The 25,553-nt window shown below is 35.4% G+C and overlaps 1 protein-coding gene and 1 pseudogene across 2 annotated transcripts in view; both read right to left on the reverse strand.

The window, feature by feature from the left end:
• Positions 1-25,553, reverse strand: part of DPYD (dihydropyrimidine dehydrogenase) — a 707,946-nt gene that overhangs the window by 385,760 nt on the left and 296,633 nt on the right. For both annotated transcript variants that reach the window (XM_006919549.3, XM_025038477.1), the window contains one exon: positions 21,940-22,150. In XM_006919549.3, coding sequence (XP_006919611.2) covers positions 21,940-22,150 — 211 coding nt within the window. The remainder of the gene's footprint in view (positions 1-21,939; positions 22,151-25,553) is intronic.
• Positions 17,637-17,752, reverse strand: LOC112469137 (annotated as a pseudogene).

A 25,553-nucleotide genomic window follows, 5' to 3' on the forward strand; every position in this document is an offset into this window, starting at 1 on the left:
GGTAGACAGCACCATGTGTGATGGAGTAAATTGAGCTAGTGTTTAGGATAACATATTTTCTCCAGGTATTCATCTCATGAATTTTAAGTTTAGTATCTCAGGACAAACTAGGGAACTATTCTTTACTCCGATTCAAAAGAGAATATAACAACTTCCAATAAAGGAAAAAAGATGGCAGATCCTGGAAGTTAGCTGTTGAATAGATTAATGAGTCAAATGTAAGATAAAATAAACAAATGTAAAAAATGTTATTCTGACCCCTAAAACCAGTTTCTTCTGAGAAATAGCAGAAATAAAAATAAACCTTGGTACATTTTTGTAGCTTTCTACTCAAAGAATATTAGAATTTTAGAAAACTATTAAAGGTCTATCATTGATTGTGTTTTCCCCCTAGAAGGCAGGTTCTATGAGAACAGCAAGGTGTCCACGTTACTCACACTGTACCATAGAGCCTAGTAGTAGCTGAATTTAGGAGACTCTCAATTCGATGGATAAACAATGAATGAATGAATGAATGAATGAATGAGTAGATGGGTCAATGCTATTGTGCTGAGCTATTTATTTAAAAATCTGCTACTGTTTTATCCCTGATGCAGTTTCATCTTTCGTCGAGGTAAAATTAAATATTCATGTAATTATTTTCGATGCAGAATGGCATGTTGAGAAGATTTTTCTAATGTCTTTAAAGGTCACATGAAAAAAGACCTTTATTGTTTGTTCCCCATTGCACAACAGATCATCACTACCATCTGTTGACAGTTATTTGAGTTGCAAGAAAGTCGATAGTGAGTATGGCTCATCAATTCAACTTATTATGATAATGGTAACTATAACACATCACCACCACTGAATGATTTATGTAATGGGTATTTATACATGCAAGGGGTAAAAAATAATTTTCTTATATAAGAAAGGACCTTATTTATCTGAGACTTTGATACAACTTTGTCCTATACAGTGATCTGAAATAAATAGGATTTTTAAATGAGCAGGAACTCAAAATTATTTCACTAGGAGATCAAAGTCCTTTTATAGATTTTTCACAAGAATATTTTTGAAGGCTAGCACAGATTTTTCCCTAAGTTTGAGCAAGGTAGGGATTATGCCTTAGTTATCTTTGATTTCCCTCAGCAGCTATTACAGTCAAAATATGCTGTGAAACTTAAGCTTCGGGTCCCTTACTTGCATGGGCGTCTGTCAAGGCCCTGTGCCTAAATCTGAATATGTAAATTTTCTTCTTTATAGTGGACTCCTCAAATTATATAAGCTTCAGGTCTCACAAAGCTTGAATCTACCCTTGATTACAGTGCATTATACCCAGTAGGTGCTGCATAAATGCTTGCTGAATTAAATCGAAGTTCTTGAGTAATGTGCTTTATAATTTTTATGCTTTAAAAATGTACATAGTATGATTCACTTTAATATTAGAGCTCCCTCACTAACTCAGTGAGGAGGTAGTCAATAGACATTACTTTAAGTTTAATAAATAACTTGAATTTATTAAAATATTTAGTATCAACACCATAAGCCACTTGAGGAGCATTTTTTTGTGTATTCACAAGCGCTATTTTATTCATGGATCTTTCCATTGTACAAACATTGTGTTATTTTATGTCCCTATGCATTCACACATACTCATGTTTGCTTTTAAAAATATGTTCTTTTTTTCTCAGTATTTGATTCACTTACACCTTGAATTCTTTGATCTGAATATCAACTGCTTTGACTATTATATCATTGGTAATAATCTAGATAAGCTCACAATTAATCAAAAAACTCTGACACTGTGTTCCAAAATAGAAAAGGATTTTCTTTCATATTGAAAATTATCTCGGCCACCTTTTGAAAATTATCTATTGAATTCTCCCCCTACTCTTTATGGAGGACTTCACGATTAACATTGTCTTTTATTTAAAAAGTAAATAGAAAAGACAATGAGAGGTCAAGCATCTGGTGATAGGGTATTTACATATGTTAATCAAAATAGAGATCATTTGTTTCCATTTTAATATCTAATACTTTGACTTGTCAATATCTACAAAGGATCCTTGAAAAAAGCAGGACTTGAACATTTTACATGAATATAAGCAATGCTACATTAGGTCAGAAATGTTTTCTATCAGTGGCACTAAGCAGCCAACACAAAGATTACTGTTCATTACAACTTGACATCAAATGCTTAGGATTTTATTTATATATATATATAAATACACATATATATGTGTATATATATATGTGTATATATATATAAATACACATATATATGTATATATATAAGTATCATAAAATCTGATCATATCTTTTTTTAGCTTGACCTTAACATATCTTTCAGAATATGTGGATAAAATTAATATGTATATATATATTAGAGAAAGAATATGAATTCATAAATTTATTGAAACTTTGTTGAATCTGATATTAGTCCAAATAACATCTTTCATGATTTCAATGACTTCTGAAATATAATAGTTATTTCTATTATTTAACCATATTTTAAGCACCAAAGCATTTAACTTAGAACTCAAATCAAGGATTCAGCAAAAAAAATCCACGTGCATTTTATTCATAATTTGTCACAAAGGAGTTTATTTAGCTGCTTCCTGTGAGGAACATCGTCATCCTCATCACAGCAACTGCCCTTCTATGAGCTCCTCACGGCTCTCTTACCTCCGCTGACACATTTCGCTTGGAATATAACGAAAACAAATTTTAGAAGCACATCTTCTGTTCATTTTTTTTCTCTAGCTTGGAAGGAGTGAAAGCATAAGTGGATGAAAAATGTATATTTACATTTGCAAACCAAATAACCGCTTGCCATTTCCTATGAAGTGTTAAATGAATATTAACAGAAAGATTGTATTCTTTCTTTCTTGTTTATAACATACGAGGGGTTGGGGGAAGAGGAATTTTCTGTTATAATCAGGCGCAGTTTTCCCACAGATTTTCATGAGATGGCATCTTGATGGAGACAGCAGCATATGTCCCAGTAGCTTCATAGTTGAACAGGAAAAAAAAAAATTGAAAAAGAACCCCAAAACATGCTTATTCACAGTCTATATTCTTCTGCAAATGGGAGAGAAATGTGCTGAATGATATGGTGCCTGGGATTTTACGCTGTCTTTAAAAAGAACGAAAACATCCTCAATTCATACCAAACATTTGAGATTTATGTTAATTTTCTGCTTTAATTACTACTATGTTTGAAAGAGCTTATTTAAAAAACAAAGACACTCTGAGGTAGCTTTAAAACAAGAAAGGGTTTTGAAATAGAAACTTTTAGTCAATTTAATGTGATGCATGAAATGATGTTTTTTATATAGACTTAATTGTATTGTGACACAAGTTCTTCAATAAGCCGCAGCTTAAAATTGCAGAAACCATCCCTCAGGGACACGTCACGAGGAGATGCAGATTGCCAAGGTCAATTAAACTGATGTAGCTGTGCTGTCACATGTGTAGAAGAGAAACCCACAAGGACATGACAAGTATATTTCTCAGTATTTATAAAAGAATGTCAAGTATGTTATATTTTAGTATATAAATATAATTCTTCATAAACAATACAACAGTAATCATAATGAAGGATTATTATGAAGAGTTTGAGATGTTACAAAATGATGGGGGAGGAATAAAAATTTCAAAATTTATAATAAAATGATATCTTGAAAACATAGATGAATTCCTCTACTTGCTTGTTGTTTAATTTTACATAACCTGTCGGCCATTAGGACCAAAGCACAATGAAATAAAAGGGCGAGCTGAGGCAATGTTAGTAGATAAGAGCTGAAAGCAAAATCTCAGCAAGAGCAAATAAATTCTAATTACAGGGCCAGGATATTAGAGATCCTTTAGAATAATCTAGGGTAAGGTAGGGACAGAACCAGAGAATGCCTTCAACTAAGAATAATCAAGTCCGGATGGCATGTTTTATTGTAAATTAAACTTATTGGGGTGACACTGGTTAATAAAATTATATAGGTTTCAAGTGTACAATTCAATAATACATCATCCGTATATTGCAGTGTGTGTTCACCACCCAAAGTCAAGACTCCTTCTGTCACCGTATGTTTGATGCCCTTTACCCTTACCTACCTCCCTTCTTCCCCCTTTCCCTCTGGTAAACACTAAACTGTTGTCTGTGTCTAGGAGTTTTTGTTTGTTTATCTTGTTTGTTTATTGCTTTCAGTTTCATATCCTACATATAACTGAAATCATATAGCTCTCAGATGGCATGGGTTTTGTCTTTACATTTCTCTCTGCCTCTAAGTATTTGAAACAATATGTTATCCATTCACAAACACGGTGTCACCCACGACAACAAAGATTCATCATCTTCCTGTAAAACTCTCAACAGTTAACCTTGATTCTGCACCTTCCTGCTGCTCCAGGACCTCAAATATTATCTCTGACTCTCCAGAGAATATTGTATTTTTCTTACTCTCCTCTTCTCATCTCCTATTTTGAAAAACTGGTTTTGACATGATTCTCCTTCCTCCCTGCCATTCTTATATCTTCCTTTACCTAATTTCTTAGAATAATTTGTGCATATGACTGCTTTCACCACCCAATTATTCCTTCTGGTCTGTCCCTCTAGTGAAAATATGTTCTGCATAGTCACCAAATTCTGTGACCTTGGGCCTCCTCTTTTTTGCCTTTTTGTAGCGTCCAAGAGTCGAATCTCATTAATTTTTATCTCCTTTGATATACAGAATGCTACTCCATCTAGGCTCTCCTCACCTTTAAATTGTCTTTCTTGGGCTCCAACTCCTCCTTATCTCTTTATCTCCCTCTTCCCAGCTCTAAAATAGTCAGTCTACCACACTTTCTATGTCAGAATTATAGTCATCTTGTGCCTGTAACTTCACCTCTGTGAACATGACCTCAAACATTACCTCGAGCTCCTCTGTCTGGCACTTCCAGCTGCCTGGTAGCGATTCCAATCTGGGTGCTCTACTGTCCCTTCCAAGTCATCATACCCAAAACCCAATTTACGAGCTTCCCCTGGGCCTTTTTCCATTTCATAATTGATGATTAGGAAGCTTGCTCTTTTATGTCTCCTACTCGTGTGACCACCATTCACACCTTTTTTACTCTCTGAAAAACGTCCAGGAACCTAGTTCTTTTTTCTTGCTCCAGCTGGCAGGAGAAGACCTTGCCTCGTACTCATAAAGAACACAGACAATATCACATGGAAAATCCTATCTTCTCAACTGCCCAGACTACAAACCTATTAGAACTGTACCCACTCTCTCTCCCTTCCTTCTTATAACAACTAAAGGAATCACCCTCCTATCCAAGGCCATCCCTTCACGTAAGTCAGTTCTAGGATCCTTTCCTCTTACCTTATAGGAATTTTGCTCCCTAGGTTATATGCTCTCTCTTCTCTATGCTTAGCAGCTCCCTCTGAATTACATGCTTACCATAAGCATGTACATACTTGTACAATATCTCCAATTTTTAAACCATTCTAGATCTGCATTTGTCTCCTAAAGCTCCACTAAGACTCTTTTCAGTAAGATGATGATTAGTTCCAGGTTGCCATGCCCAGTGACTTCTCACCTTGTTATAGGTCCAGAACTAGATTGAGTTGAGTGAGGCACCCAAAGACAAAATTTAAAAAAAGTTCCTTAGGCTCGAGATCGTGCAGGTGCTGGTAGGCACCTCACCTGTTTCACACTAATTATGGCACTGTTTGCCTTGGTTTCTTCTCAGCAGCATTCGACAGATGATCACTTCTTCCTCATAAAAGTCCCTTATCTTGGCTTCAAGGACATGACAATTTCTGCTTTTCTGCTTGCTTCCATGATCACTCTTTAATCTTCACTGCTATTTTTTCCTATTCTCCTTTATCAAATGACCTAGAAGTAGATCTTTAAAATCTTGGCATAATCTTTGAATCTTTTCTCTGATTTTCTCAACATCTAGTCTGACCACGTTCTGACAATTCATCTAAAGGAAACTCTCATAGTTAATTCTTACAACTCATTTATATTATCTTCCCCTAATAAAGAATGTTAATAAAGCAATCAGCACTTACTGATCACTGGCAGGAGGCATGCATGATGCTGGCTATTTCCATGTAATATTTCATTTAGACCACAGAAGACTCTTCTAGGTAGATAGTACCATCCTAAATATAGCCAATAGGTGGCAGAGCCAGTATTTGAATTTAGTTCTTTCTGACACCAAAGTTCTCCCTGCTCCTTGGGGGCAGGAGAAAGCAAGGAATGGGCAAGCAACAGTCTTTTAAAAGTTCATTACTGGGGACCATGGTAGTAACTAAAAGGAAGCAGATGGGGGTTGGAGGGACTGCAAACAAATCTAGTCTTAACCAGCCTTACAGATACAGCCTTTAGGTCACAACTTCCAATGGAACCACTTCTGTTCCCTTTCTGTTTAATTAACCACAACCATCTTCTGTGAAACTGTCACCCTGTGATTTTATTTCAATTACTATTTGTTTTGCCTCTTCCAGTCCTCAAGTTTAGGGACATCTGAGTCAACTCCTTTCCTGGCATCTAGCACAATAATTGGCACATAAGAGGAATTCGATAAATGTTTTTCGGTTGAAAAATGTCATATGAAAAATGTAATAATTGTTTCATTATTTAGCATTCATATTATCCTGTCTTCATGTATTATTTTTCTTGTAAGTCTTATTTCCACAATTAGAGAGCTCATTGTGGAGAGGAAGTCTAAATGTTTTCATTAAAAAACAAATAAACAAACAGACAAATAAAAAAATTCCAAAAAAGCCTCTACAGTGGCAAACACAGTGAGTAGGGAAAAATAGGCACTTGGTTAATCTCTTTTGATTGATTTAACTATTTGATTTGCCTACTTCTATGGTTAAATAGTGTTCACTTTGGATATGGTTGTAGAATCCTGGCAGTGTAAAAGTACAGATTTAATTTTCTTCCCCTCCATGCTCAGGACAAGCTTAGGCTCCCTGAGTTAAATACAAAAGATGGACATCAATAATAGCCTGCAGCAACTCCTTTTGTTTTCCTTGTATTCCTTAGGGAGTCTCATTCTCATTTCCTAAACTGATCAACTAATCAATTCAGAATTAAAATTGTCTAAGCACTTCACCTTGATTTGCTTATTTCTCTGCAATAATTCCATCTATTTAAAACTCTAAACTCCTTGAAGATTTGATTCGATTTTATCTGGAAGAGATCTCCTCAAGGAGGTCAGTGTCCTTGAAGGAAATATATGGGGATTGTTTTCATATTCTCTGTTGGATTCCCAAATGCTGCGCTTTGATTTGCTTATTTATATTCAATGATACCATCTACTTAAGACTACAAACTCTTTGAAGGAATAGATTATCCTTTAATCTGATTTGGACCATAATCATCATAATTCTATGCACATTTGGGTGCTTAATACTTCTTGATAATTAGGAGGCAGTGAAAAAAGTAGAAATGCTACTGAAATGTTTTATATCTACTTCTCAGTGAAAGAGCTTTCTAAAATGCTGAATGATGCCACGAAGTGATATAAATGATTACAGAAAGGGGTTAAAAAAAATGTTTAATATAAGATCCCCATTGGCTGCATCTAAAGCCTAAATAAAAACAAACAGAAAGACAGTAGTAAATTATACTACTTACAAAAACAATATTATTAAAATATAAGTGAATACTGAAAAATATTTTAATTAACAAAATAAATCAAATGGAAAAGATTCCCTAAATAGAGCTTTAAAAGTAAGTCTGTGTGTGTTTGACTGCCATGACTAATTATGTATCCATGTAATGTGTGTTCAATTTGGGCTTATTTAAATAGCAGAAATGCTCATTAGCTGCAGTATATCTGTGAAGCTTCAGTAAACAGTTTAATGGTTTTTATGTTTAACCAATTTCATAAGTTCCTGTAATTTTAGCTTTAGCAGCTCATTAATGTTATTTTTTGATATCCATCTTATGACTTTTTTTTCCTTGTCAATCGGCTGTAGGCATATTTCAATGCAAACTTAAAACATACGGTAGAAATCCTTTTAAATAATTTTAGTACATAAATGATGCACAATCCAAAAATACAGCTTCTTTATATAAAACACTAGGTGCATTACCATGCAGTCACGGAATACCTTACCTTTGGTATTGGCAAAGGCTGTATTCAGTGGGGTTCATAGTGATAATAATGATAAACATTTATTGAATGCCTCCACAAATGTGTGGCTGGTTCTGGACTAGGCAACATATGTCTTGTCTCATTGGATCCTCACAGAGTAGGTATCATTTCAATCTCGTAGTTGAAGAAACTGAAGTAAGTTACCCAGGTCACTCTCTCAGGGTTTGAACCTAACTACAAATCAGCAACAGATTTACCAAGGAGAGAAGCCTTGAGGTCTCCAGGGGCCTTTGGAGATATACACCCAGACCTCAGGAGAGGGCCCTGAATCCTGGGATTAAACACAGTCATAAGGTTGGATAAAGTTCTTGAAGAAAGAACAGAAATCCAGGTAAAAACTGTCTACCTTTATTTTTTAAAGTGGCCGCAAGCACAACCTGAACTAAAGCCAGCGGAGGAATCATCAGAGTTTCATGAAAATCAATGTATTTCTGAGTCACACAAGCCAGGAAGGGATCAAGGAGTGTCAGATACAAGAGAAATGTAAGGTAGGCAACTAGATTTGGTAATCTGAGGGTCAGTGAGCAGTGAAAAGATGACATTTGCAGGTAAACAGTGAGGGCGAAGGGCAGAATAAAAGGGGTTAAGGAGAGAGGATCTGGCAAAGATGGCAAGGCAGTGCATACAGGAGTTTAATTATATAGAAAAATTTAAGGCACTAGCTGGTATTCATTCATTCAATTAGCAATTTGTTATTGTCTACCATGCTGTAGGCACTGTAGTAAACCCTACAGAAGAGACGTGTCCTTGTGGGGTGTACATGTCATTTGGCAGAAGATGAAACATAAAAAGTAAACAAGTGAACTACATGATAGTGAAAATGGCTATGAAGTCGGTTACATGAAAGAGAGTGTTATAAGGGAGTGAGAAGCGGGAGAGGTACTTTAGATCGTAGGGGGGAGGGAGAATCATAGAGGGCTCTGTGATGAAATGACATCTGAGCTAAAACATAAAGGATTAGAGTGAGCCAGCATGGGAAGACCTTGAGGCAGATCATTCCTGGCAGAGGAAAGCTCTGCAGAGGCGTTAGGATGAGGTGAGGTCGATGCACTTGAAGAGTAGAAGGGGGGATTTATGTGGGTGGAACAAAGCAAACAAGAGGAGAGGAGGCCTGCGAGACAGGCAGAGGTCTGATAGAGGAGGGCTTTGAGAACTGGGAGAAATTTTATTCTAAGTAAAGCAGGAAACCACTGAAAGATTTGCAACACGGGAATAAAATGATATAATGTCTGTTTATAAGGTTGATTCTGGTAGGATTATATGGCAGCAAGAGTAAAAATAGGGTGACCAGTGAGGATCTGAGTCTATTCTTCCCAATGTAAGTGAATGTGTCCAGCATCTGACGGTTCCCTCAACGGGAGGACTTGCTGGCCTTTGGATGACACTTTACAGAAATACCGCTTTCATATGCTTTTGTCTTTACTGTGAATTTTCTATAGGGACATTTAGAATAAAGCAATCATTTCATTCAATTCATCCCGACATTATCATCCCAATATTTATCCATTTTTTCATTCATTCTGAGGGGGTTTGGGAAAGGCCGACCCAGAATGTGCCACTTTGGCACTTGGACTATTTTGAGCTGAAGACAATCAAGGCCCCAGAGATTCAGGAACAGCTTTTTAAACTCCCCCTTAACTGCCTCATAGAATTTAAATAGAGGGCCTGGTCCGGGAACAGAATTATCACTAGAGATGACTATAAGTAAGGGCTAGGTGTGGTGGGCTGGGGTTGAGCAGCAGCGCCTCTCTGTGTCCATTCTGTCTGCATGGTGTGGCAAACATTTGTTTACCAAACATTTGCTCTTCTCATCTTCCTGTAAATTGTCTTCCTCCCCTTTGAAGTACCAGAACCTACTCCCTGCTACTAAGTTCAAGATGGCATATAAACCTCAATTGCCTGATTGCCTATGGGTCTCATATTCTTATGGGGCTCCCATATATACACAATTTGTTTTTCTCCTGTTAATCTGTATTATATCAATTTGATTGTTATACCAGCCACAGAACCTACAAGGGTAGAAGGAAAATTTTTCTGTCCCAACAATTCATTCATTCATTCATTCATTCATTCAGTGAATACTTAGATCTGTGGTGGATACTTTGGATTAAAATAAACTATGCTGCAGTCTTATTGGCAATATAATTCTGAATATATAAGCTATACAAAGTGAAATAGGAAAAGAGCAGACACCAAAAAGGACACACGTATTTAATTACATGTTCCATCTGCGTGTGAATGGAACATATTTAATCGAAATGCCCCTTTAAATTTCCAGTACCAATTGACTTTGTAATAAAATTCAGATACCTTAGCCTAACTCTAAAGATATTTCATGAGTTGGCAATAATATGTTTTTCCACCTTTACTCTATTTCTCGTGGGGCACCCTATGATTTAGTCGAAGGAGCAACACCATGTATGTATTCGGTTTGTTCACTGTAATGGAATGTGCTTTCCCCTGTCTCTGTTCTCTTAATTCCTACCAGTCCTTGTCTCTATGACAAACACCACTGCTTCCATAAAATCTTCTTTGATTCTTACAGCTGGAAGTCATCTCTCCACCCTGTGTGTAACACTAGCAGTTTATCTATTTCTCCTTGAGTCACTTTTTTACCTAATAACATTTTTATTTATGTGTATTTCCCCCCTCTGTTAGACTGCAAACTCCTATACACATGGAAAGTGTATTCATTCTTATGTACCCAGATCCTAACACAGAATCTTGCATACTTAATAAATACAAAATGAAAGAATGGGAAATAAGGTCCCACTAGTGTAGAGTAGGTAGGAGGGCAGATTAGAAGAGTGTCAAAATTAAATCGAGGCGATTGGTTTCAATCCCACCATGGGGAGAATAATTTCAGATCTTAAAGTATGAGAGTAATGTAATGATCCTGGTGATGCAGAAGTTCACTTGGCAGCACTGTACAAATATAGGGGAAAACACTGGGCCATATTAGACCCAGTGAATTGTCAATACAGTTTCCAGAGGGGTTGGAACATCATTGGATATTTGCCAAACACGTAATGCATAGTATGCTTGACACTCTCATGCACTTGTATGAGAAAAAAATTGATTATGTAAGTAAAAGTCCTTTGAAAACACTATTCAAAACTTCATAATTTAAAAATACTATAAGTATAGCTAGCATGTAAAAAAGGTTGGCACCGGCTAACGTTAGTCCATATAAAGCTTGGGTGGGGTTCCTGACTTTAGAGGAGGGACACCTAATAAATTACGCATACATATTACATTTGAAGTGGGTAGTTTCTATGTTTGGAGGATAGATATTAAATATGATTCAATGTAATTTTTCAACTTACAAGATTATGGCTTACATTTACGCAGGTCACTGTCTAATATCACCAAAGACTATCTTAAATAGGCATATTGTTATTTTTATTTTGTGCTTTGAGCCAAGAATACAAAGCAAAGTAATTAATAATAATAATCTCCAATACAGAATATATATTACTAATAACATTAGTATAAAACCTAGATCATTACTTCATAATTTACCTAGATTCTGCATCTTGATTTTGTATCTAACAGAAGCTTAGTGTAGTTCAACATTTCACAAAAATGTTAGGTTTCAGAATAAGCTATTAGTATACCATAAGCTAACTAGTATTCAAAAGAGAAATATAATGAGCCATGGTCAATAAAACTCAGGACATCTATGCCACTCACTATATATTGAATAACAATTGGCTATTTTTATGATTTCTGTTCTCTGAAACAATTATGCTATTTTTTTTCCATTTTCTGCCTTCTTTCCTAGGCAAAACTTAATACATGCCTCTGCTCTACTTCTGGTATGTAATCTTTGATTTGATAGAAAACTACTGATTTATCCACTGTCTCCCTGTAAGAATGCATACGATATCAACCTCTAGTGAAACCTGAAAAATAAAGATAAGGGAAGGCTCTGAAAAGAGCTATTCACTGGGGGAAACAAACCTATTCCTATGCAGTATTAGAGGGAAGTAAAATAATTACAGAAATATCATGTCGTGCTTCAAACGGATGTCTAAGGCAGTTGTAAGTGATGTGATGTTGATTCCAAATCACTTTCAACACTTATCAGTTTGCCCTCCCTCCTTGTCACCTCCACCCTTTTAAAATAATTTCAAAGAACGACTGGGCAAAGATTCCATTATTTCAGTTGGTTATTCTGCAGAAATGCCAGTAATTGTATTAGATTCCATCCCTTCATCCTCACTCTGCACAGTATGGAAAGACAATAAACCTTTCAGCTCAGAAAAGAAACTGATAATTAGGACAACTTTTAAGAAAATATATACAAGTTTACTATTGGGCTCCTGAGAATGGTTCTAGCCCAGACTCCAGTTAAAAGCAAGGCAATGTATAAAAAAGACTAAAAAGGGCTCATGCTCAATACAAGTGAACCTATAAAAAGGATATATTAAAAGTGTTGTTACTCAGGCATTTTTAAATGAATTAACGGCATAAAGAATTGCATGTATTAGCAAATGGTGGGGATGTAGAGAACCACAGAGTAGAAACTGTTCTGAATGCCATGTCCTCCTTAAGATAATGACCACTGGAAAAGCGGCAGTAGCAAAAGCTGACTTTTTCCTCTTCGTAACGTGGGAGGTGAGATGCTTTGGGATTTCCAGAAGAAATGCCACGTATGCTCATTTATCATGCTTTCAAGAAGCTGTTATCTAAACTCTACGTTGTAAGGGCCTGCTTTCATTAATTCAATGAATAGCCATTTTTCTTGGCACTAGGTTATGACAGTAAAAAGACAGACAAATGCTATATAATGATTCTCGATGTCTGCTTTCAATCGTTCTGTTTTCTTAGTTCTAGCCTCATTTCCAATTGTTAAATGGATTAGCAAATTCAAATGCAACACATCACCATCTTCCTCAGAGCTGTTCTACCTGCTGCATTTGTGAGTTCTATCAGCATCTGAACATCTGATCAGACTCCCACACTAGATACTCCGCATTCAACCTCTTATCAAACAGATGACCAAATCCTGACTAATCTACTTTAAAAATATGTCTTGATTTTGAATGTTCTCCTGTAGTTCTACCTTCTCTCCCTTAATCTGGCCCTTAATCAGTTGCCACTTAAACTAATGAAAACAGTCTTTTAACTGGTTTCCCTGATATTATTTTGTCTTAATTCTAGGCTATCTTTTCAACACTACTGCGACCATGGAGCAACATGCTCACTCTACACCCCGATTTCCCCCTCCATGTGGGGGAACAGTCATTGGTATAACACTCAAGGCGTCTCTCTGTATCTTACTTACCTCTCCTTAAGAAGCCGAAATTAGGAATTATAATTAGTGAATTTAGAAGAAGAAATTACGCTTGTGGACATCACCCTTGTCATGCCTAGAATTTGGGAGGTGGTCATTCACACATAGGTTCTTCATACTAAAATTCTTACTAGGGCAGCTTCCATCAGGGATTTGGATCATATTGGATCAATTTGGATCATATTGGTTACTGGGTAAGTAACTGTGCCTAATCCAGGCATGCAAACACATTTGCTTTCTCATATGAACCACTTCAAAGGTGATTTCATGGTTTCTAATTCCCAGCTATTTTAAGAATATTACAAAAGGAGCAAAATCTGAGCAGAAACAAGGAAGATTTGAACTACCCAAATTACCTCGTTGACAATGAAGATCTCTCCCATATTTAAACCTCCCCATTTGTCACCTGGTGTCTATAGGATAAAACTCAAAATCCCCAGCTCTTGAGTCCACATAAATTTGTAGCCAAATTTCCTGCCATCTTCTTTACCCACTGTCCACCCTTCTCTTATCACACATCATCCTCTCCAGCTAAACAGAATTGTCTGGTCACATGAGGCCATTTGTCAGCTTCTACTTTCGAGTATGATATTCCCTCTAACAGAGAAACTCCTACTCAACCTTTAAAACCCAGTCCAAACATGATCTCAAATTTGCACATTATGTTGCAACAATGTATTTACATGCCTGTTTCTCCCATTAGCCTATGAGCCCTGCAGGGCAAAGACTCTCCTACTCGTGTTTGTATGTTATGCCTATAACACAGCCGGACATTGAGAAATGTTCTCTGCATGATGAATAATGAGAAGGTGAATAGTAGAAATCATAAAATAAAAAGTTCAATCTTAGAAATAAAAATAGAAAATTCAGATCTTCATTTATAAAGATGAGAACATGCATGAAATAGGTAGGCTGATGACAACTTTCTAAAGACATGCTTTTTAAAAAATATAGCTTTTTAAAGTGACTGTAAAATGACTACTTAATCTAACAGTGTCGTGTTGAGCAAGTTGCATAATGTCCCTGCGGCTCCCTCCCTTCCACCCCCATCCCACCTGGAAACTCCCACACAGCACTCAGACTTCAATTTACAACCCACTTCCTCTAGGAAACTTCTCTGAACCCTCAGACTGTATTCTGTGCTTCCCAGCACAATTTATTATAATTGTGAGTCTCCCTGTTAAACTGCATTCCCGGGACAAGGTCTTAATTTGTATTTCACCACTTTATCCCCAGAACCTAGCTCAGTGCCTGGGACAGCAGGCCACCAGAAAGTATTAAAAAAAATAATAAACCTGTGAAAAGACAGTTCTAGAGTATGCACTTTCTTAGGTCCCTTCCTGCATGTTTGCAAATATAAATATGGGAAATCCCAACACAAGATAATTGTATTGTAACATATCCAGTAAGTTACACTGGACTGGAACTTTATTTTTCAGTTCTGTCCCATCCATTCTTAGATATATTAATCATTAGAAAGTCCCTTCCTCGAATGCTTTTGCCATTAATTAAAAAGGTCTCCTAACTAGCAGTGAAGTACAGAATTCCTTAATCTGTTCTTTGAAATATTATTGTAAATATTTCTGTTTATAAAAAATGTATACAACAGTGAAAATTTGACCAGTTATGACAGTTTCTCAATTTGGTCCTCCATTCCTTCCCCCTTCCCCTTATAGTTTTGGGTAAGGCAGAGGAGGATTTAGGCAAGCTGAAGGGCACATAGTGGACGACCATTGAAAAAAAATGTTGTTGAATCTCTAAGTGCCACCAATAGCTTGTGGAGGAGATGTTTTATTGCTTGAAAAATGGACTGTGCTGGTTAAAAAGAAAGGGGATGAGTTATTAAAATGTCTTAGTGCTCCCAATTCCATTAGTCAATTACTGCATGGGTAACATTTTAATAGGAATAAAAGAAATCAAACATATTGATGCTATGTCTTTTAAGCACAGATAAATATGAGTTTTGGGTACCCTTAAAACATTTTTTTCTAGGTTTTCTCCAATGCCTAAATAATTAAGGAAAAAAACAAACACATTTGAAAAATTTCCTGATATCTGCACTGTTGGAGTCTTAGTCACACCATTTCTCGACTAACCGGCAAATTTCGAGTTCTGCCTTAGCCCAGAATGAGACAAATTAACCCATGGCCTGCACCTTTTCTCAGTATGGGGCAAGTGAATCAAAGCTACACTTGAAGCTGGTATTGACAGAATCTTTAATTTACCCACGAGGCTTTTAAAAACTTTGCAGAGGGCCTTATAATAAGAGAAATGGAGATTTAAAAACTTTCCTTCCCCCAAAATTCTCCCTTATTGGAACTACCTGCAATTAATGCTGTCAAGGGAATTGGTTTCTGAGGGTTACATTAACGGTTCAGAAAGAACCGGGTTTTGTGTCTCACTGTTGTCTCCAGTGAGATGAGCCAAAAGAAAACGCAGGCACTAGTGAAGTGTATGAGCTCCTCTCCCAGAAGAGGGGTCCTGCCCCGCTCCCCTCCGCCCCGCCATACATCCGGGAAAGTGGAGTTATCTTCTCATTCGTTCTCCCGAGCAGGGCCATGCAGCATGTACTCAGTTTATCATCACCATTTATCCTTCCAAAAATGTAGACTTAATCTTGGTTATTCCATCCCATAATTTTCAAGCACTTAAAACTCAAACTTAGTATTCTCAAAAGTGCTTCTCTCTTTCCTTCTTAAAATAAAAATGGGCAATCATCTTAGATTAAACAAAAAATTTGGTCCAATTTCACCATTTTTAAGAGGACAAAGTTACTTAAAAATCTGCTCTTTAAATACCTGATTTATGAAAACTCAAAACAGAGATTTCTAACTAGTAAAAATTTGTCTAAAGAAAATTCCTTTTGATAGGATGAAAAATATCAGAGTTGATAATAAAATATATGATACAGTTACAAACCATGCAATCTTTTTTTCTGCAAGTAAAAATAAACAAATATATAAAACATCTTCTCATTTAAAAAATTATAAATGTGAGAGCATCCGCTTCATTTATTTACAAAGACATGTTGACAGACCCTGTGAGGCCCCGGATGAAGTCCTGATTTTTCCAATGCTTTTATTCCTGTACAGCATTCATACCATCATAACTCAATTTAATTATCAAAATATGGTTTTGTTACAGGAGGATAATAATATCTGAAACTTGAAAGATGCTTACTATGTGCCAGGCATATATCGAAGTGCTTTACATATATTATTAGTTCATTTATTATTAAAACAACTCTAGAAGGTAGCTACCATAATCATCCTCCTTAGGAGACCAAGACCATGAAGTGCAAAGAGATTAAAGGAGCCAGGTTTTCCAGCTGGGCAGCCAGCTCCAGAGCCCCTACTCTGAGCTGCTACACCAGACGGACTCTAATTAGTGTAATATTTATTGGATTATAAAAAATGCAACAACTTATGCCAAAACAGGGAAAAAAAATCAATAGCAATAGGAAAACTGAACTATTTTTTTTATATTTTCTAAGAAAAATAAACCAAACCTATCCCACAAGAAAAAATAACTAGGTATAATAAAATTAATATCTTAAAATGAATTTAGTCAAATGCTGAAATATAAGTTGTATATCTATTTCAGGCAGATTAATATGTTGGTGGCTGTTGGGACTATAGCCTACTATCTGCCTTTGGGGAGTTTATAATCTAATTAGAAGATGAATTATAATGTGTTCTAGAAGATCAAAGCATACAGCTTTTTTCAGAGTGGACATTTCCAAAGACAGAGAAGGTGGCTGTGGTGCAGTGTGTGGCAGAGGTACAGAGGTATGGCAAGCAGGGCTGAAGTGCCTCCTTCAGTTGTCTGAAAGCATATTCGAAGACAAAATTTTGTCATCTAGATTTCGTAGGAATGTGAGGACAAGGCCAACTGTTACTACCTCTGTTAGAAAAATGAAGCTGTGAGGTTGGTAAACATAGTAACATGTTCTCCTCATCAGTTCAAGACTAACGGAAAAGATATGCACACTTTTACAACTGGCAGTTTGGTTCCAAGCCTGAGAGAAGGGAGGATAAACTGAAAATAAGCATGAAGTTTCTTAAACCTGACATTGTCCAAACAAAAAGAGAGAAAATTCAAATATTGGTGTTTACCAGAATAGGAGACTTCCTATATTACAAAATACATATTTTTAAAATAAATAAAAATATATTTTCTTATTTATTATTATTATTTATGCCTACAGGACCTGGTCTTCCTAGACGGTCTCCCATCCAAGTACTAACCAGACCCAACCCTGCTTAGCTTCTGAGATTAGACATCAGGCTTGTTCAGGGTGACATGGCCATAGACCAGGGACAGTGGCTCCACTGGGGCATGAACCCAAGACCTTCTGAATGTAAAGCAGACGTGCTAACCACTACACTACAGAACCATGTCCAAAATAAACAAATATTTTAAATTTTCCAGGGAAGGGCAATATTTGTGGATCAGAAAATCTTAGGCTTAATTTACTGACAGCCTTTAAAATCAGTCTCGAACAATTAAAAAAAAAAAAAACTCAATTTAATGTAATTTGAAATCTTACCTATTTAGAGAGAATGGATGATAATTTTTAAAAAGAGGAACTACTTTGAGTTTTTCACAGGAAAGACATTAGATAAGGCTAAGTCTTTATTATCTCAATCAAATTAGAAATTGGACACCACACAGCCTTTATAATTTGGGACAGCAGTTAATAAAGGATTCAATTAAATTGTGCTCACAATAAATGCACATATATTCCATACACGGGGATGTGAAATATCTAGTCTTTTGTTCCTATTTCTCACTCACTGCTACAATCCAAAAAAAGAGATAGAAATAAAATAGAATTGGATAAAATAATGATGATTACTTATAATTGTCATTAGCCTTAGTAGCAATAAAACAATTAGCAACTGTAATCCAAGGGCAGAATCCAAATTTGTTTTTTAAATTTCATATACTTATCTTTTCTATAAGCTGTTGAGGCACTTAACATTGTTATTACAGGAAATGTATAGCACAGATATATAGAGTGCTTAATACTAAATAAAGTTATTTTATATTTTCTTTTGTGAAACATACACATTAAAGGACTTGCAAAAGTAATGCAGTATATCAGAGGAAAAGAAAACTGAGATTAAAAGTTTAATTTCCTACTTTAAGTTACCTTTACAAATATATGTGATTGATATAATTGAGACACTACAAGTATATTCATTAAAAATATTATTATAATCAGAGAATTCTGAGAGTATAAATTATCATTGTATTTCATGTGTACTCTGTCACGTTTATTTCATTCCTTGAATTCTTCAGCATATATTTATATCATGCCTTCACCAAGGACTGAGTTACCTCTGTGGAAGTGTAGGAGCTTTAACCTATAGCACAGGGTAACATAGGTGAACTTAATGGGAAGAAAAACTGGAATTAGACATTTGAATCTTGGATAACATTTTGAACTTTAATGACAGGAGAACTATGGTAGCATTTACAGTAATAGCAAAGTTGACAAGAGATCTGCCTTAGGGAAATCTGATGAGGTCATCTTTCCTTGCTTTGTGTATCTCTGTCTAAACGTATTCTCCACTTGGTAAAATAATTCTTTGTTTAAAGGTCTGCCTCCAACCCTGGTCAGTAAAGTTTTTAAAAATGCTTTATTCATCTTTGTACTCTCCAGAATATGACTTGACATCTGGCATTCGTTCACTAGATACTCAGTAAATGTTTGTCACATGCATAAGCATAAATATAGGATAGAATGTCTTCTGAGACATGATAGTGGAGAAAGAGATTTTGGAGTCATTTTACACAGAAGTGAAATGGTACCTACTGTAAGCTTAGCCACTGCCTGCACACAGAAGTTGTTCATTAGATATTGCTTACAGGAATGAATGAATGACTGAGACAATCAGTTCACTGAAGGAATAAATATATTAAGATGAGAAAGTAGGCAACTTTGACCTTTGGAAAGTATTAAAAATTAATAAGCTGGAGGAAATGAAGCAGTCAGTGACAGACTGGAGAAGTAATAGTTAAGAGAAAAAGCAAGAAAATAGAGTGTCATAAACAATAATTATCTGTTGCAGTTTCGTTTTCGAAGCACTTTTACATGATTTCATTTTAATTCTGACAACAGTCCTGAGAGGTAGGGAGAGAAGGTATTATTATGCTTGTTTTTTATAGAGGAAGAAGCTGAGGTGCAGAAAGGTTAAGTGGCTTAGAGGAGAGCATTTCAAACAGAAAGAAATATTTAATATTGTCAAATGCAGAAAATAGAATAAGGACTGAAAAGATGTCACCGAGGTTGGCATGAAGTTCACTGGGGCCAGTGAGGCTGGAAAGGGATGAAGAGGGGTGGGAAGGCACGTTGATGTCTTAAGAGTTTTTAAAGACAGAATTTTAATGTATTAAAGATAAATAAATTAAATGATATAGCATTACATGTATATCACAAGGGCATCACACATAAGATTTAGGGTAGAAAAGGAAAACATGAATACCTTCCCTTCTTACCCAAACGGAGAACTTCTTGTAAACTGATTTTCACTATACCTATCCTGTGTGTGCACATGAGTTTTCTGACTTTGAAATTACTATTGTAAGATTTTACATGTCATTTGGGTAAGATCTTGATCAATTTCTAACAAATATTAATTTGCTATTCCCCTCTCTTCGATGTTTTCCATTTTAAAAGCAGAGTTGAGAACATTTCACAGTCCAGTTCTCCTCTCACGTGGAAAGCAGCTTCTTACTAACGTGAACATTGAAGGGCCCTGGTAACGCAGGTAATTCTATTTAAGAATAAATTTTCAAGAATTTTATTATTTCAAGTCAAGAAGAGAGAGAAAAAGAAAAAAAAATGAAGAGCTATTTTTACTTGACTTCTCTAAATCGCTAAATATATGTGGAGTAACTTACACAGGTAAATCTGGAATAAAATACACGAATTTAAATTCTGGAATGATTTTGTCAAGTAAACATGAATAGATCAAATTTTCTTCTACTTTACATTTTAAATACTAAGTTAAATCTTCCAATCCACACACACACACACACACACACACACACACACACACACACACTCACACTCTAGCATAACCTTAACAAAATCACATCTGAAATTGCAAAAGCTGTTTTCTATGATCTTCTGAGTCACATTTACTTAGGTTTGCTTAGAAAAACATACATTTTTCTTAATATTAGAGTTGTCAGTTGTGGAACATAAATTTAGATAAGTAAGCTAAATTATTTTTTGATAGGCGAATCACCAGCGGAGTTGATGGTTAAATATGATTCAACTTTCTATTCAGCTTTTGGTGATGTGTAGAACAGTAAGAACAGTATGAATTTTTAGATAATAGGATGCAATTTACTCTTTGTCCCCCTTCCTCAAACCCAGCTAATGAATAAACAAACCACACTGTGACTGTGTCTATATACCACATAAACATTTAGATGAAAAGTGATAAATTCAGGCCATCATCCAGCTATTTGAAAACATTTATCTTGATGACATTAAACATCTGGATGTTTCCAGATACGGAGCTGTTTGATGTCCTGCAGATAAAATATTCTGATGACTGGTTAAAGTTTTTACTTATCTGTTACATATAAATGCATATTTGCATGCATATATCTCTCCTTGCTGCAGACACAAACTGTAATTTTAGCATGGTTATAGTAGGAAGTCATAGACAGGAATTGTCAGATTGAGATATTTTTGGTTATTGTTCTTAATAAATCTATGACCTAGAGAAATGTCTTTTATTTTCCTTTCAGTAAATAAAAGACTTAATTGTCATTCCAACGATCTGTATTAAGGTAAACGATTTGCAAAATGAAGGCACCTAAGCTTTCATCTTCAGTGGCCCAAAAAACAGTGTGTGTGTGGGGGAAATATAACACAGAGTGGTATTAACTAATTGACTTATTATTCAGTTTAAATGCCATATAAAACATTTCCTTTGCTCATCGTCATTTTTTAAAAAACCATTTTGTTCTTAGCATGTCAATTTATGCCAGCCAGATGAAATGACAAGAGTTCAAACTTCCTAATTCGATAATTTTGATATTTCTAGTGGTGGTTTGGCATGCGGTTAGTACTAAATACGAATCCTATTTTTGTCTATTCGTTAGATCCTAATTTGTCTGAATCATCAAAGATTGGCTGTTACAACTTCTCTGTCACATTTTCTTACTCTAGGACTAATTGAAGAAAAAGCTATTCTTATAGAAGAAACAAGGCAAACAATATTACAAAATATAATGTACATTTTGATTATCGGTTTAAAAGCAAGATTATCATTCTTTTCCATTCCCACACTTTAAAAGTAATCCCGCATAAGCATTAAATAACATTGCTAAGCCTTTTAAATCAAGATTGCTTGCATTCCATACTAGAAGAAGAAAATAAGTGTTAAAGTGAAAAACAGTTCCCTGAAAGCTGGAAACTATTATGGCACTAAAGTAACAGACAATTGCATAACACATTTCAGCGTCAAGCACTCTACCTTTAGGATCATTCAGAACTGAACCAAAGGCACTGATGACCACATCGGCTTTCAGATGGACTAGCTGATCTTCATCTTCATTCCATTTCCCAGTTTCATCTTGCTCTGTCCGAACAAATTGCATAGCAACAATTCTTCCACCTTTTACTATAACCTTCCGTGGGGACAGGAAAGGCAAAAATTCACACTTCTCTTCCTTAGCAAGCTCCACCTAAAACAAAACAGAAGAGAGAAAAACTTGAAAATGTTTCTTCTCCAATTTAACATTTGATTTTTCAGTTGTACATACTAAAGCGTATGATGTTTACATCAACATGAATTTTTTTTTCTATCACCAAAGCTGAGATTGTTATAAGCCATTTACAATTTATAAATCCCTGAGCAGGAGAAGTCTTGAACTGGAGCTGCCATGTGGAAGTTTATAGATCATGGCACCAGGTATTTTTCAGCTTTTAGGTATCATATGCCCTGTGGTTGTGATGTGGGAGGTTTCTGACTGCCGTAGCCAGGTCTCCTTATGCTTTCATTTCTGTAGGTTAAGATTCTCTTTAATCAAACCACACATGAAAATAAATACTTCTGATGATTACCAAGCTGCAGATAGCTAAGCTGGAAGAAAGTCAATAAAGTGGGTGAACCAGTCTGTGCAAGTACATGATTAGAATATTAGGCAGGAGAAAAGAAGACTAAAAAAACTCTGTGCAGTAAAGAAATAAATAACATTTAATCTTACTTTTGTAAAAATACAAGTGAAAATTTTAAGAAAGAAAAATAACATGCTCCTCTTGAAAAATTCCTTGTCTTCCACGTCTCTTAAGTAACTCACTTTGCCGTAAAATGAAACTCTTCAGTTTTTGTTTGTTTTCAATGCCCATAATGGGATGTTTATCAGCATAGAATGTAAATATTTACTTATTTGCTTATTTTCCTACTTACTGTTTTTGGGAACTCAGGCCTTTGTGAATGTAATCCTAATTGGTAGGCTGAAGGTTCTTTCAAAAAATGTAAAAACATCCTAGTAAAGAGGCTGAGGAGTGTTGAGTCTCATTCTTTCCCTCCCCTGTGGAAGACAGGTGGATTCTCAGTAGGAATCCTGACAGGTGAGGTTGGGAAGCTGTGTGTCAGGCTTCAAACCAGGATATATCTGGGTGACATCCAGATGGAAAATCGAGACATAACGTAACTTGCTCAATGTTGTCATCATGCCGTGGTGCCACCTCTCAGCGCTATTCATAACTAGTGGTTTCATGCTTTGCCACACATCAGGGTCACCTAGAGGGCTCGTTAAAATAGACTGCATGTCCCCCCCACCCCGTCCCAAGTTTCTAATTCTGTAGGATTGGGTGAGGCCTGAGGATTTGCATTTGTAACGTATTTTTAGGTGATGCTGTGCTGTTGGTCCAAAAATGACACTTTGTGAACCACTGTTGTAATTAGACTACAGCTGACTGGCTCTGAACTTAGTTGTTCCATACTACGCATTCTCAAGGGGAGTAATATTGCCCACAAGGGAGTGAAAATTGATTTTCGGGAAAGGAAAAATTCTGATATTGTAATGGTTTGTGATATCCTCTAACCCTTACCAAAGGATCCACAGCATATAAACAGATATCTGTGGTATTAAAATTACAGTGATGGGGGAGATAGTAATTAAAAAAAATCAAACCCTAAAGACTCCCTAGGGAGATGATGATAAAAAAAAAATTTGATTAACACTGGTCATTAGTATATATTAGGATGAAACTATTGAGTCTATGTTTTGTTTAGGATATATTTTTTAATATTGGCCTTAAAGGCTTAAAAATTGGATTGCATAACTATTATTGCACAGTATTTCTCTTTTCATTATAAAATTAATAGTTTAGTAATATCAAAAAGAATAGATATGTGGGATATTGTGACTGCTAAGTATACAAACAGCGGCTCTAAAACTGCTCTCTGTTTAGGCAGGGAAACTAGAAGTAACTGGAATTGAATCAGGTTTGAAATCTGCATCTTCTGTTTATATGGGATGGTCACTAAAATTGGCCTTCAGTCTTCTTGTATATAAAATGGGGATGATAATTCCCAATTAATTAGTATGTGGTGACACGGCAATTCAGACATATTAAGCCCCTAAAGCAGAACTTAACATACAGAAGATACAGATTCGTAGTTGAAAGTCTCTGAATTCACAATTTCCCCTCACTCATTCTTCAGACTATTCAATACCACTCAGCAATGAGATTATGATTCCAATAGGAAGGTGGCCCGATAGCAAAGGTTAAAAAAAAAGGAAAGGCCAAAGATGAACCTTAGATTCCTCTTTTATTTTCTACAGAATAAAAATGTATGACTACTGGAAGGCAAACTATTCCTTAAATATTTCAAATTATAAAATAATATGACTCCAGGATGTCAGATATGTATTCTGCATCACTTTTTGCACATTGCGTAATGTAGCACCTTCTAACTCATCAATGTACACCAGTTTATTGTGTTACAAAAATGTCAATGTTAAATTTTAATGATAATGTCAAACTTGATTGAGTAACAATGTCAAATGTTTATGGTTTGAATAAATCAATTCATAGTGCATATTTATAATGGTATTCTTTTCTGTGGAGGACAGAAATAAAATTCTGAACTATGCTGGGATCATGTCTCAGACTCATTTAGGATCTGTTGTCTCATTCTACTTTTGTCTATTTAACAGATAGTGCCTATTATCATATGTAGATAATTTTATACATTTTGACAAATTTGGCATTAAGTTTAGAAACAAAAATTAGACACTACAAACAAGTCAAAACTTTTAAAACTTTAAAATAAAGATCACCAATGATGTAATGTGTGAACATGCATCAGTAGTATGCTTATCATGTTTTTGACTTCCGAGGGCCTAAAAAGTATATACAGTCATGAACGTGAAGAAACTGTATTTTAAGATCTCTTCAGCTCATATAATAACTTTCCATATGCATCAAGATTGATAACTTGTATTCAGATATTTAGTATTTGTGCCAACTGTCCGACAGTGCACAGAAGTCAGGCAGTATGAACACTGGCCCCCCACAGAGATTATTACGAATTTCTGCTTTTGAAATTTTAGAAATAGTCTTTACTCTCTAAACATGTAAGAGTAGACTATTAGGCAGCAGACATAAGTCACACCGCTTCTTACTATTTTGCTATTAAGTAGCTATATTTTCCATTTTACATAAGAGAGAATAAAACTTTTAAAGGAAAGATAGGAAGATATCTTTGAACATAGTAATTTATTTGAAAAGTACTGATATAATATTGAGAAAAGAAGAACTGAGATACGATTTACCTTAGGAATTAGAGAAATGTTAGGAAAATCAGAAGACAAGTAAGAGAAGTCATATGTCAAGTAAAATATCCTTTCAGTTATTTGTAGATAACAGAGGAATTTACTTTTAATATTTATTAGTCTAACGAGAGGATAATGAAAATAATAATACTTATATAATAGGTATTTTTTAAGTGCTTTACATAGAACTAATTTTATTCTTCACACAGAAGGTATTTTATGACCCCTATGTATTAGTTTTTTGTTTTAGTTTTTGGTTTTTTTTTTTTAAATATTTAGCTTTAAACCAACTTTTCCAACT

Source organism: Pteropus alecto, unplaced genomic scaffold (assembly GCF_000325575.1).
Source record: "Pteropus alecto unplaced genomic scaffold, ASM32557v1 scaffold106, whole genome shotgun sequence".
Classification (NCBI taxonomy): Eukaryota; Metazoa; Chordata; class Mammalia; order Chiroptera; family Pteropodidae; genus Pteropus; species Pteropus alecto.